The 13,591-nt window shown below is 39.1% G+C and overlaps 1 protein-coding gene across 2 annotated transcripts in view; it reads right to left on the reverse strand.

Moving 5' to 3' along the window:
* LOC146002553 (uncharacterized) overlaps nt 1-13,591 on the reverse strand; it is a 107,862-nt gene that overhangs the window by 78,616 nt on the left and 15,655 nt on the right. Inside the window, exon 1 of one of the 2 annotated variants that reach the window (XM_083140480.1) lies at nt 10,944-11,012. The exons of the other annotated variant lie outside the window; for it this stretch is intronic. Coding sequence (XP_082996606.1) covers nt 10,944-11,006 — 63 coding nt within the window. The 5' untranslated portion in view covers nt 11,007-11,012. Of the gene's footprint in view, nt 1-10,943; nt 11,013-13,591 lie in introns of those variants that run through there. 2 annotated transcript variants of the gene reach the window in all.

A 13,591-nucleotide genomic window follows, 5' to 3' on the forward strand; every position in this document is an offset into this window, starting at 1 on the left:
AGTTTGCTCGACTAGTTGTATTCAGCCTCAAAAGTGGCTTTCATAAACCATGTTGATTGATGATGAACTCAGTTTTTACAGAATTCTTGCTCATTCTTCTGTAAAACTCTTGCACGACTAATCTCTTGAACGAGAAGCAAATCTTTCTGAAGTGTCTGCCTCGTCGTGTACAAACTTGTTAGCCCGGAAGTGGACAGTCGCACAATGTTTTCTGTCCCAACACTTGCAGCTGTTCCACTCTGGATGTAACGTAGTACACCAAACATTTCATCCAAGCGAATGACATCGACAAGAGGTCAGAAAGCGAAAGCTTCAAAACACAGAAGAGGGAAAATAATAGTTCACGCTCCAGAAACGCTGAAAAGAGTCAGCTTAACGATGAGCATAACCGGTTATGCATTTGGAGATAGAAGCTGCATCGGATGGTTGGAGATGAGGTGAAATGGTGAAAAGTGAAGAACTTTTTCCCTTTCCGGTGTTTTTGCAGCCATTTCACGGTTGCTGTGGCAACCGTATGCGTGGTACATCTCTACCAGATAACGTGAAAAATGAGGGCCTGAGAATGTCTTGCACCGGTGTGATCACAGAATCTCCCATGAGAGTTGTCAAAAGTTGGTCAAAGTTTGTTTTTAGGTTTGGCTTATCAAGAATTTCACATCTGACGGAGGAAGGGGGGTGTAAGTGTATTCGGGGAAGTGTAAGTGTAAATTTAGCCAAAATTACCATAAATTTTGACTTCCTGAACGTTTTTAGGGGTGCGTGGATAATGTAAGCTAATGAGGACTGGACCTACATTTTAAAGTGATATCCGAACGATTGTTTAACCAGGGAGTCCTTGATTACAAGTCAACAGTGTTACCAGTGCGCCGTAAAGTAGGCCCTGTGCGCATTGTATTCTTATAATGCAACATGATGTTACAAATTTATGGTATAGGTAAGTACGGTTCTGCCAAAAACTCATAGCTACTTTGACATTTTTTATTTTAGTTGCATTACGTCGCCTTGGTGTCTTGTCCGGATGAGGATGAAGCATGGACGTCCATAGGAATTTTTCCAGGGAGGGGCAAGGAAGGTATTTTTTCCGGGGGGGGAAAGAAGGCACAATTTCCCCCAAAATAGTGTTGTTACCTAAAAAAAAACGTTTAAATTTGAATTTATGGTGTTCATGCAATAATTAACACATATTATTGTGACTAAAATGAAATTATGTGTGTGAAATACATAATTTTTGGTTGACTTTCATTTTCCAGGGGGGGGCCACGGCTCCCCTTTCCCCCTTCCCCCCCCCCTTCCGGATGCCCATGGGATAAAGAATGAATTGATTTAGTAGATGATGGAACAAGTACAATGAAACCTACATGCCTCATTCAGGATTCAAATCTCCTGACTTCTTATCACCACTACACTCTAGTTCCAAGGGTAATTGACTACTACTTTTAATAATAGTATCAACGAAGGACACCCGCAGGATTTCTCAGGGGGATAGAATCATATAAACTTGAATTATTATTATTATTATTAGTTACTACTACTACTTTACAAATCATAAAATTAAAATTGGATTCGCCTTTCATCCTTTGAATAAGCATCTAGCCTATTACCTTGTTGAAGAACAGCTCCTTGTATTTTTGTACTTGTTCACAATGCACAGATATCAATCAGAATCAGAGACCCCTTAATCTATTGTCCTCATGGTACCTCTGATCCATGTTTCTACGTGCCGAAGGGTATTGTAAAATAATAACAAATAAAAATAATAATAGTTGCTGTAACTCACAGCCTGTAAGCTTTCTGTTACAGAAAACAATATTTTTTTGTAATACAAAATCACTACAATTCGAATTACATTAATCTTTCCAGGAATCTCGGTCCTCCACCTGCGGGCGCCCTTGGTATCAACCGATATTTTGTTGATTTGAATTGGGGTCCACCAAGTACATCATATCTGTATTTGAACAGGACAGTGTACCTAACTGTTGATTTCCGTTGATGTTGGCTTTGCTTTAAGTGCATGCTGCAATAAGGAAAGAGAATCCTTACAGGTCCTTAGGAAAGATAATATACCCAAGGGAGCTATCGACCTTGGTTGGATATCTTCACTGAATATTTCCCGTGTTTTCTTCTTCAGGTGTGGCAGTAACCAATTAAGGTAATTCTAGTGCTCAACCAAGCACAAACTTCTTGATGGGTGATAGGAGAATACAATAATGTAGAATGGCGTTTGAAGAATATAAGAGAAATACTTCTTATAATCGGGTAGGCGAGAATAGGCACCTAGGACACATGAATATAATAATTTCCGACAATCATTTTTCTGTTTAAACCATACCTAATACAGTTATAACTTGTTAAAAGTTAATAAAATGTTACTGTTAATTTTCCAGAAAAGGGGATTTTTATGGGAATTATATCATCTCTGTGCTTTAACATTAAAAAAATTGAAATTTATTATCATTTAATAGAAAACAATCCTATGTGACAATGAAGAAAACAGTCCATATAAATGTTATACAAGTTATATCTGTAGAAGTAACTTCGTCACTTTTGAAAGTAACCGTAACAGTAACTATGTTACTTTCTCAACACTGAAATAATAATTGAATGAAATTATTAAGTTCTATTAATTGGCAGGCCATGTGGCACGAACAGGAGAGGAAAGAAGAGTTTACAGGATTCTTGTTGGGAAACCTGATGGTAAAAGACTTGTAGGAAGGCCAAGACGAAGATGGAGGATGGAGGGATAACGTTGAGATGGACCTAAAGGAAATCGGTAAGGATGGAAAAGATTGGATTGATCTTGCCATGGAAGGCTTGTGTTGCTGCAACAATAAACCTTCAGGTTTAAAAAGGTTAGAGAGTTAGTTAGTTAGAAGTCGCTTTCAAAAGATTGCTTGCAATTTAGAGTGCAATGAGCGTTTTTTGCTCGAGCGGCAAATAGTTCGCACGCTAAATGGCATACAGAATTGATAGTTCTTCAGCTCGAGCGAAATACAGCCGAACTCTATTAGTACACGTATTTCTGTAATTTGTCTATGATAGTGGGCCCTCAAATATAGATCGTGAAGTAAAAGATGCAGTGAAATTGAAAATTAAGTGAACATAATCAACATCTCCATGTTAAAATGCAATTTTGTGTATCTTACCGAGATATGTGAAAATGGAATAGATGATTATGGGCTGAAACTACCTAGACTGACATTTTATGTTTCTACGATTATTTTCACATTGAAATGATGTCCGATTGAATGTTATAACTGCATTTCATAATTTCGCAGAATATGATTATCCTTTTCGGTAAGTGAACAATGATGTACACGTACTTCTTGCACTGTGATACAATATTTGTAGTTGCTTAGGCAGGTCTCTCAGCATGTGCATCCATTTTACGTTTCGGTCTGTAGATAATGCATAGTTTTATATGTGCTGTATTCGAGCCTTACATAATAATATACGGAATTTTTATTTAGAATTGTAATTGCATAGAGTGGTTTCTTTCCATGTATAGGTTTTAGGTTGACAGAGCTGCTTATTAGGCTCTGAAATTCGTGACGAGTGCGGTACGTTCGAGCGTAGCACGCTCGAGCGTGGGTGATTCGAACGAGTTTGAGCGAGCGAAAGTAGTCCGACTCTATTGCAACTATATTTGAGATGTATTCTGACATCACAAACGTAAGTGTCTAGTAGTAGATCTGTGTGGTTGTAGTAATGGGCGCGAACAATGAATTCGTGGTTCAACTCCCAAGTGGCCGGCCGCTGTTCATAAGAGCGCTAAGTTAGGAATTTGCAATAATTAAAATACAAATAAGAAAAAAAAATAGTATGAAGAAGAATTTACGACTTGAATGAACGTTACGTGATATGTACACAAGAACGGAGAAAGTTTGGATATGGCTTACTGGGTTCAGTTAAAAATGATGAAATATGTCTTCATAAAAGAAACAACGAAAGCATTAAACTGTGTCATTATGAAGCTTACGAGAATGTTTCTAATTACGCGTCTGTGTTATGGAAATGACAGATGTCAACCACGAGCTTCAGCCATGATTTACAAGCGCGATAGTGTGAAACATGTGCCACAACATGCGATCGTGAAGAGTTACAAATTGGGTTAATGTTCCGTTAAATTAGTTACTTGCCTGTAATTTTTTTTCTTTACAGGGATGTAGGCAACTCGAAGTAAAAGCCGGGGATCTGAATTGAGTTGTGCATATTTTTGTTTTCATGATACAGTTGAAATTTCAAATGGAATTTTCTGTCAAGATTGTCTTCACATAAATTATTTATGGCCTGTTTTCCGAATGATGAACCAAGTAAATAATTGTTTTTAGTAAACCTATTTAGGGATAATCTACTATATACGAGGTTAAGAAGATTGATTGATTGATTATTTTACTTCGCTTTCTGCAACTTTTGACTAATCGCGAAGATAAAAGTAAGTAATGGTATGATGAAATTGATGAATGGGCACTCACAAAGAACATCCATGCCCAGGCCGGGGTTCGAACCCGGGACCCCTGGCGCCGTAGTGCACTGTGCTAACCACTCCGCCACGGAGGCCGGCAAGACTTCTTATTACATCAATGGCTCTGGGATGGTCCTAGTGATGTACGGAGCATAGTGCTGACTACATCATCTAGACTATGTCCGAAATAAGAAATATGTGGAGTCCTCCATATCCCCACTTTCTCTCCATGCCTATATGGCACGATGCAATACACTGTGGACATCTTTACCACACTTGATATGTATAGCCAGCCAGGAGTCCTAGTTTGGAATCCTGCTAAGACATGATTGTGTATCCTGTCGTCTATTTCATCATTCATTCCTGTCGTCGCGATTAACCTGGAAAGTTAGAAAATACCAACTAACTCTCTAGCCTTCTTAAACCAGAAGGTTTATGGTTGCAGCAACACAAGCCTTCCATTTGTCCCTATTCTGGCCAAGATCAATCCATGTGGTCCTTCCAGCTAGAACCGAGGGATCCTCTGACCAACGACAGGTGCGGTCCTCCATTCATATTTGGGGTTAGACGTAGAGCTGACAACTCTGCACTGTAAAAAAGTTATGTCAAGAAACATGGATGTTCCGAAGGTAAAAAAGTCTCCCGTTCGGATCTACGGGCGGGGACTACTTTGGGAGGTTCCTGAACTATGGAAAGGTAGAAATGAGATGTAAAAAATGCAACAAAAGGGATATGAGTGATGGAATCGCAGTAGCTAAATTACCAAAACTAAACTGTTTATATTGACTTCAGAAAAGCATTTCGTTGCACGTGAACAATGGCATGTGGAATAAAATATGGAGTTTTATGTGCCCTAAATTGTAATAATGTTTCGAACTAGCGTACTAACTGTTCTTTGACAGTCGTTCTTCTTGCCAACATTGCTTTAACATAAATTGTTGTAGTTTGACCAGTCTTTATTATTTTACGTCGCATTTCTACCCCTTATGGGTAATCACGACGATGAGTATGAGCGATGATTAGATAGAATTGACGAAGTTACATTTATAAGCAATTCTGTAGCGAGATCGACCACTTAACGCGCTTTACCACAGAGCCGGTAACCCATCTTTGACATACGTAAATTGAAAAGACACGATTATGTTCTTGGATGACTGCGGTATGTAACCCGTACACTCAACCAACATAATGCTAAGACATAAATCTAGAAAGCCATGTAATATATTTTTGAATCTCAGGAATTTGTGTCTCTACATTAACCTCGTTTCGACAAGCACCCAGGTATAAGAACCAAGAGGTCGATTGTACAACAATGGATTGCTTGTGGAACGAACTAGTCCCAGTACCCTAACAATAACGACCGAAAATGCACATCCGATGGACCAAATATATATACAAAAAGTCGCTTAAGATGTACTTAACTGTTACGTCTAGTCCGGTTTCAAATTTATGTCTTATGTTTAGCACAATGAGTTTTTCCGTTAAAGAAGCTCTAACAATGTCACTTAATGAATGGAAAAAGAACAGAGTGGTAGAGTAGTGGTTTCTTCACTTTTTCTTTTCATGGCATCCTCTTTTTTTTAGTCCCTGGACGTTTCTTCTTTGTCTTAAAGAAGGAGAAAAGATTGTTGGTCGTTAAGTTGCTACAATTTAATCTCTTTGGCCAGGTCATCGGACCGGACCTACACCTGGCTTCTGAGAGAGGCGTAATCTTTAGAGTTTCATCCCAGCTGGACCTGAATTTCTCACAAGACAATAGTTGTTTCTTGGGTAAGTGGGAAACAGAGACTGGGACAATCCTTTGTATACACGGGTTTGTAGACATGGATTTGCAGGTGCATTCCACTTGGTTAAGGTAGGTGAACCAAAGGTGGCCATAGTTAAGCTTCTAGGACCAAGTGAATATTTTGTAAAATTGCTTGTAACTTTTTTTTTTTTAAGACTCATCTGCTCGCTCTCCAACACAAAAAATTACATAAAATGGCTGCTGGCAACCCAAGACAGTTCGTTTTCTGCATGATCCACCTGACGGGGGCTGGGTGCATTGAAGTAGTGCCATTTTTCAACTTGGGAACACAGGCTACCTATGGTTTATCTACCTTATGGCTTTACTATGGAGAACGGTTTCAGGAAATTTCTTGTTCCGAAAATTTCCAAAAAGCTAACATTAACTATTCATCAATTTCCTTTAGAATTGCAGCAAAAATGTCAGTTTGCTTCATTTTGTGTTCTTCCTATTTTATATCAGGACGATGAGAATAAATGATGAGAAGATAAAGTTGATAAAGGGACAAAAGCAAAGAAATAGCAACGTTTGTGTCAGGACTTGTATACTCTGAACCTTTGGCGGTAACGTTTTGAGTCGAGCACACAAACCATCGTCATTACCCCCATCTATTTCGCTGTACTGTTTGACTGTCTCTGCACACACGGATCTAGTTTGTTACACGATGCAACACCGACTCGTCTACTTCGTTGATTTGGTGTCAAGTAGTGTATTTGGAGCGGTGTAATGTGTGGTGTATGGTCACGTGGTGCGTGCTAATCAAATGAGCGTTTAAAGCAGCAGACAGGCATTTTTTGAATCTTCTGAACTTGAACACGGCTATTCGTCTACTTGGTTGAACGTCGTTTCCTTGCACAAGCCTGACACCGCGGTACACCTGCACGGCACTTGGTGTCAAAAACTGCAGAGAACTAGACGGGGCTAATTTGTCTGAAATGAAAGTGTTCAACTTTCATGGTTTTCTTTTTGTCTTCGCTTATTTAATGTCTGGAACGTTCTGGAATATATTTTTATCAATTAAAGAGTTCCCTACTGTAATTCAATTTAAGTTGAATGTAGAAAATTAATCTCATAAAATTTTAAAGTATGATTATATTATTCTTCATATAAGAATCTTCATGTGACGTCACCCATTCCTGCCTTTTATGTGTACCACCTTGTGCAACACAGATGGTGTAGGCCATAAGCGACTACGAAACAGAAACCCACACGTTCAATACCCGGCGGTGTGGAGGGATTTTCCTAACACTTGCTTAATCAAGCTGGTTGTGCGACCCACACAGTCGTCTCTCTCAAGTTAGTTATGGTCTATAACCTTGTAGATTGTCAGATTGTGGATAGGATCATACAACCCACCAGGCTAAACGAGATTGCCAGAAAAGCTAATTCTGCAAGTGGGTATTTATATCACAATGGGGTGACAACAACATGTGTGTGTGGCTCCTTATTGCAATAACCACACGAGTAGTTGTTCAGCTAGTACTTCACACACGATCATTGGAAGTAACTAGCTTTAGTCTTATCTTGACCTACTGAAAATCTCCAGAGTCAGTTTGTGACGTCTTTACTACATTAACTACAATAGTAAGCATGGGCCTAACTTGGGCCTAATTTTGAGGAGGCAGAATCACACTTAAGCCTAATTTTGAGGGCGCAGAATTAAGCTTGGGCCTAATTTTGAGGGTGCAGTATTAAACTTGGACCTAATTTTAGGGCACAGGATTAAATTGGACTTAATTTTGAGGGTGCAGAATCAAACTTTAGCCTAATTTTGAGGGTGCAGAATCAAATTTGGGCCTAATTTTGAGGGTGCAGAATCAAACTTTAGCCTAATTTTGAGGAGGCAGAATTATACTTGGGCCTAATTTTGAGGAGGCATAATCAAACTAGGCCTAATTTTGAGGGGACAGAATTAAACGTGGGCCTAATTTTGAGGGGACAGAATCAGACTTGGGGGCCTAATTTTGAGGGCTTAGAATCAAACCGGCTTGAGTTTGGGGGAAGAGATTCGACAAGTTTTTCATCCAATAAAAACAGCATCCAGTATTATTTGCTAAATAACTGTGACATTTGCGAAATCACAAATATTACTCTTTATTACTTTGCTCCTCAGGTATCCTAACTTGTAAATTTTAATAAACCTGAACATTTGGGGGGGGGGGCAAGTGCCCCCCTTGCCCTCCGCCAAGTTGCGCCTATGATAGTAAGTAATCAATATCGTACATTTTTTCGCCGGTCGTGTGCAGCGGCGGCGCCAGGATTAATCATCTAGGGGTGCTGAGGGGGTGCAACATAAAATTTAGGGTGTGCGATGTTGATAATATAGAAAACATCCATGCATGCAAGTTTTAGCTACTACATCAAAAACTAATCAACGTTAAGCAGGCCAAGACATCTATGATAATATGCCAAAGAAACTGAAGGATACTAGTGATTTGCTTAATGTTTGCTTGATCTGAGCACAACAACAATTTCCTTTGGAAATTTGAAAAGAACAATTTGTTCAAGGGAGGACATTGGCATACATGAATCCGGAGGATCATTTCAGGGGAGAGGAAAGCAAGGTACTTTTCCACGAGAGGGAACAAAATAGGCATATTTTTCTCCCTAATGGTGTTGCCTAAAGAAAAACAATCTTTCAATTTGAAGTTTTCATGTTCCTGGCAACGCTCTTACAAGAAGTAACAAAAATAACTAACTGAAATGAACTTCTGTACGTGAAATAAATAATTTTAGTTTAACATCCATTTCCCATAGATCGATGCCTGCTTGTTGTATACAATATCAGAGGTTTCACTTCAATACCTAACATTCGGCACTCAATATGCCGACATGACATAATATGACAGTTGAACATAGATATTGTAAAAGGGGTGCTGAGGAGGTGCGGAAGAAAATTAAGGGGTGCGCAAGCAGCCCCTGCCTCTGGTTGTGTGTCTGTCTCTTGCAGGGAAAATCAACGAACATATGCAGCCTTCAGTTCACTTCAGTTCAACCTTATTGTGTTCGATTTTGAAGCGAAAGCTGGATTTGTGACTTACACTTCGGTGCAGTTTCCCTTGCAGTAATTCGAAGTGACTAGACGTAACAGTCAAATGTCTCCTGACCTCGAGCATGCTGCCCTTGATCTTGATTGCACTGTTATTGCGCAACCAATTATAATTGCCCGAGTAATTTCAACACATGTGAAGAAATGAAACTCGAAAAATTGAAAGCGTGCTATTAAGCGAAACACGGTAACATGGTACGACTAAAATAATAATTAACTCAGAAATTTCACCCCATAGGTCTTAGTTTTTCTTCAAGGTCATTTTTCCAATGTATGACTAACTAACTCTCTAGTCTTCTTAAACCCGAAGGTTTATGATTGCAGCAATACAAGCCTTCCATCTGTCCCTATCCTGGGCAAGATCAATTCTAATCTTTTCCATCTTCTCAACGTTATCCCTCTGCGTCTTGGCCTTCCTACAGGTCTCTTACCATCAAGTTTCCCAATAAGAATCCTGTAAATTCTTCTTTCCTCTCCCGTTTGTGCCCACCTAAGTATTCTTGATTATTCAAAAGATGAAGAATCTATTAAAAATTCAGCAACTGGACACGGGCGTACCCAGACTTTTTTCCAAGTGGGACAAAACATAACTTTTTAATTCTAGTGGAGGGCAAACAACACTTCCTCGACGAGGGCAAGAAATATATGTTTCCAAATTGTGACAATGTTTATTTTCAATTATTTGAAAAGAGAATAGCATTTATTTTACCTTCCACCATAAGAAGTTGAATGAACCAAATGAACGTTTTCACCAAGTGCCTTCTTGCCACTGCTGGATACGCCATGGATCAGCCTTATGTATTTAATTCATAACTCGCATTCTCATTACTATACCAGGGTGCCCCACAATTCTTTATTACACAATTTACTCCAATTGAATTGCTAGTGCCTTTCCTAGTAAACTATGAAAAATGATTAGAGCACGGATTCAGTAACTGAAGTGTACTTAACGTCGTCGCCTTTGATCCCGGATTTGATACTTGATGGAAACATACAATGGTTCAAATCCTATTTTAAACTGTAGGTCCAGTCTCGATTAGCCTATCTGTGCATAAAGTAGACTTAAAAAAACTGAAGTGTGCTAGTTTTGAATCCCCAACAGGATAAAATAGAATTGGAAAACAGCTATCTTTTGAAATTCAATGTGCTGAACAGTTTAATCAAGTGACGGATGTCAAGCTAAGATTACATACTAAAATACACAATTGTATTTAACAGCTAGACCAGGGGTTCCCAAACTTTTTCGTTTTACGGCGTCCTTATTATTTCAAGATGTTTCCGCAGCACCCAAATCAGAATATAGGCCTATGTAACACTTGTGACGCTTAGTGTGGTTATGTTGCTTGCCTTATGTTAAAAAATAAACATATTTGAAATCCAGAAACATTTTATGTGTAGAAAGTACTAAATAAGCACATATTTAGAACAATCATATCTAAAACATTGTGCAGACTAACAAGTAAGTGTCATATGTGAAAATATTGTAACATTTCGTGGTGCACGCTTTGGAAACCACTGATTAGACACTATTCCCTACTCAGTACCGATGGCTAGAAACCGCAAAGGATAGGCGGTGTGAGCCAATATAAAGCAAAAACAACAACAGCAACTATTCCCTATATTTTAGAGGTGTTGAGAGGACTCACCAATCGAAGCAGAAGACGGACGGAGTCGGGAGAACCAGGTAGACGAACTGTTATTGAGCTCATTGAGCCCCGACTGAGGCATAAACTTAGAGCAGCGAAAGGGAAGCCCTGTGAAGCCTGGTACGGTTACGCATGGCAACACTCGCACTCCTCCACGTTCTCGCTAGACCTCCCGAGCGAAGGTGAAGTGACGAGCTACCTCTTGGTCACCAGTAGGCAGGGAGCGTTTAACAAGTCTCAAGAAAAGGTGGTAATCGGTTACGCACCCAACTGGTGGATGGTTTGGGTAAACAAACGCTCCACTGCCCCTGAAATTCACATGATATGGTCACTGGGGAAGTGTGTAAAAGGGTTGGCTGCGTTTAGGCTTTACATTTATATTCAAGATATGGTTTGTGCTACTCAAAAAGTACTGTAAAAAGAAAGAACCTGTAAAGTACTTAGCTGCGAGATATCCCTGCTTTCCTCAAATACAGGGTGGGGCTGAAAAACCTGACAGTTTTTAAAATTATACAACCAAGTAAATAAATAGAGTTCGTCTTTATTCATGTGATAGCCTTACAGCCATATGTACTCCATTATTATTGAAAAAAATGATTTACACCAACATTAAGTGCGGAAAATGACATCTTGAAATTTCAAGATGGCAATCTTTGTATTATAGACTCCCCTATGGTGCCGGTAATGTGAAACCGGGTTCCACATTACATATACGTTACAGAATGATTTGCTCATTACTTCATATGCTGGGGTCCTGACTGGGATGCACACATGTGTGACTCATTTTTAGGTATATTTAAAAAATTAAAATGGATTTCGATTTGGTTCATTATTTTCTATTAAAAGAAACAACTATTGTATACGTTAAACATTTATTTTATTGAAATAATTAACTTCTTGCATTAAATAAAAAATAATCTAAACTATGTATTCTAATTCACAAAATGGAGGGGTCTGTATTATCAGCGTCTTATGTATAATGACTTACTTGTACTTTTGTCGAGAATTTTTACACAGATCAGCCTGTAAGTGGATATTGTATACATTAAAATTAGGAATGGGTAGTCAAAAGAATAAGGAAGCTCTACATACCAGAAACTAAAAAGATGAGCTCACAGTTCGGACAAAATAGCTCAAAAACAAGCTGGAGTTCCCTGTTATCACGTTTTCCTTTAAAACTCTTACACTCCGAAACTTCATGAAATGATAAGGTAGGTGAGCCAAAGGTAGCTCGTGTTCCCAAGATGGCCCACTTTACGAAAATCGTATTAGTATTTAACACAGCTAACAAATGGCACTACTTTAATGTACCCAGTTCTCCTCATATGGACCATGCAGAAAACGAACGGTCTCGGGCTGCCAGCAGCCATTTTATTTAAGTTATTGTGGACCCCCTGGCGTCGTAGGGACTGTGAAGAACAGTCGGCTATTTGTTGTTACTGTATACAATGCACGACAACAATCAAAAGTTGTGGCACCAACAATTTTCTCTAATAAGATATAGAAACGTGAATAAATATGTTTCGTTGTGCACAAGCATAATTTTGTAAGCCAACTATAAGCCGTGGGCCACCTTGGGAACAGTAACGGTTTTGTAATTGTTTCTTTTTTTTTAAGTTACTAACAGTTACAAAACATCCATTTGATAAATTGTTAATTATTATTATTAAATTGTTGTTAATTAGTTATAGGAGTTATTTCTTTTAATTTTAGAAATTTCTCTCTCATTACAGATTCGTAAATTGCCCTAGAAGCTCAACCAGGACACCTTTGATTCACCTACCTTATAGAAAAAAAGGAAGCGTTACTAAATTTGGTCCTGACAGGTGAAAAGACGGACAAGATATTGCATTACCAACATTGAGAATATTCTTGTAAAACACAGACAAAGAGTAAAGGAAGGATTAGGAAGGCAGGCATACTTCCGACGACCTAACGCATTCGATGAATGGACAAATCCGTCACTGTCCAAGGACATGTGCCCATTGCAAGAAGGAATTCAGAAGAACACATTTCGAAGAACGGATGTTCGACGAGATTCAAATAAGAATTCACAACAGGCAGGCGTCCGAATATGGAACGGAAACCAAATTTGGAGTGGATACGGGTGGGGGGTCCGTGGGAATCTGCCAAAACAGTTCCTGTGCGTGGCGATCGGAAGGACCTTGCCACACACTGTTGCAGACCACACCAGTTAACTTTGGTTATGACAATGACCAGGTAGCAAAAATTCCGATAGGAATAAGAAACTCCTTGCGGGAGATCTAACACGATGGCGCATAATCAGTGACGGATTATGATGGGTGCTATTGATGCTGCAGCATTAGGCGCATTCCTGAAAACAGACGAGACTTTTCCGAAAGCTGAACAGTTCTCTTTTGCTATATTAACCTGAAAATAAATCTTAGAGTGAAATTTGGAGCCCCAATTTTGGACGCCTAGACACAGCGTTACTTATTATACAGTTGCTATTATTCTTTGCGCTGTGACGTAACTATAACGTCGTTGTGTTTATTGTTCACCGAAGATTTCAAGCATAATCAGTTTGCTAAGCACGATTCCAGCATAAACCAGACTGGCAGAGGGCTCCAGCCAAGCTTCGAGAACGGTTGATATTTTATGGTCACAACAGAAAGGGGAAAAGGGGA

The sequence above is a fragment of the Lepisma saccharinum genome, chromosome 18 (genome assembly GCF_977018435.1).
Source record: "Lepisma saccharinum chromosome 18, izLepSacc3.1, whole genome shotgun sequence".
NCBI classification, from domain to species: domain Eukaryota; kingdom Metazoa; phylum Arthropoda; class Insecta; order Zygentoma; family Lepismatidae; genus Lepisma; species Lepisma saccharinum.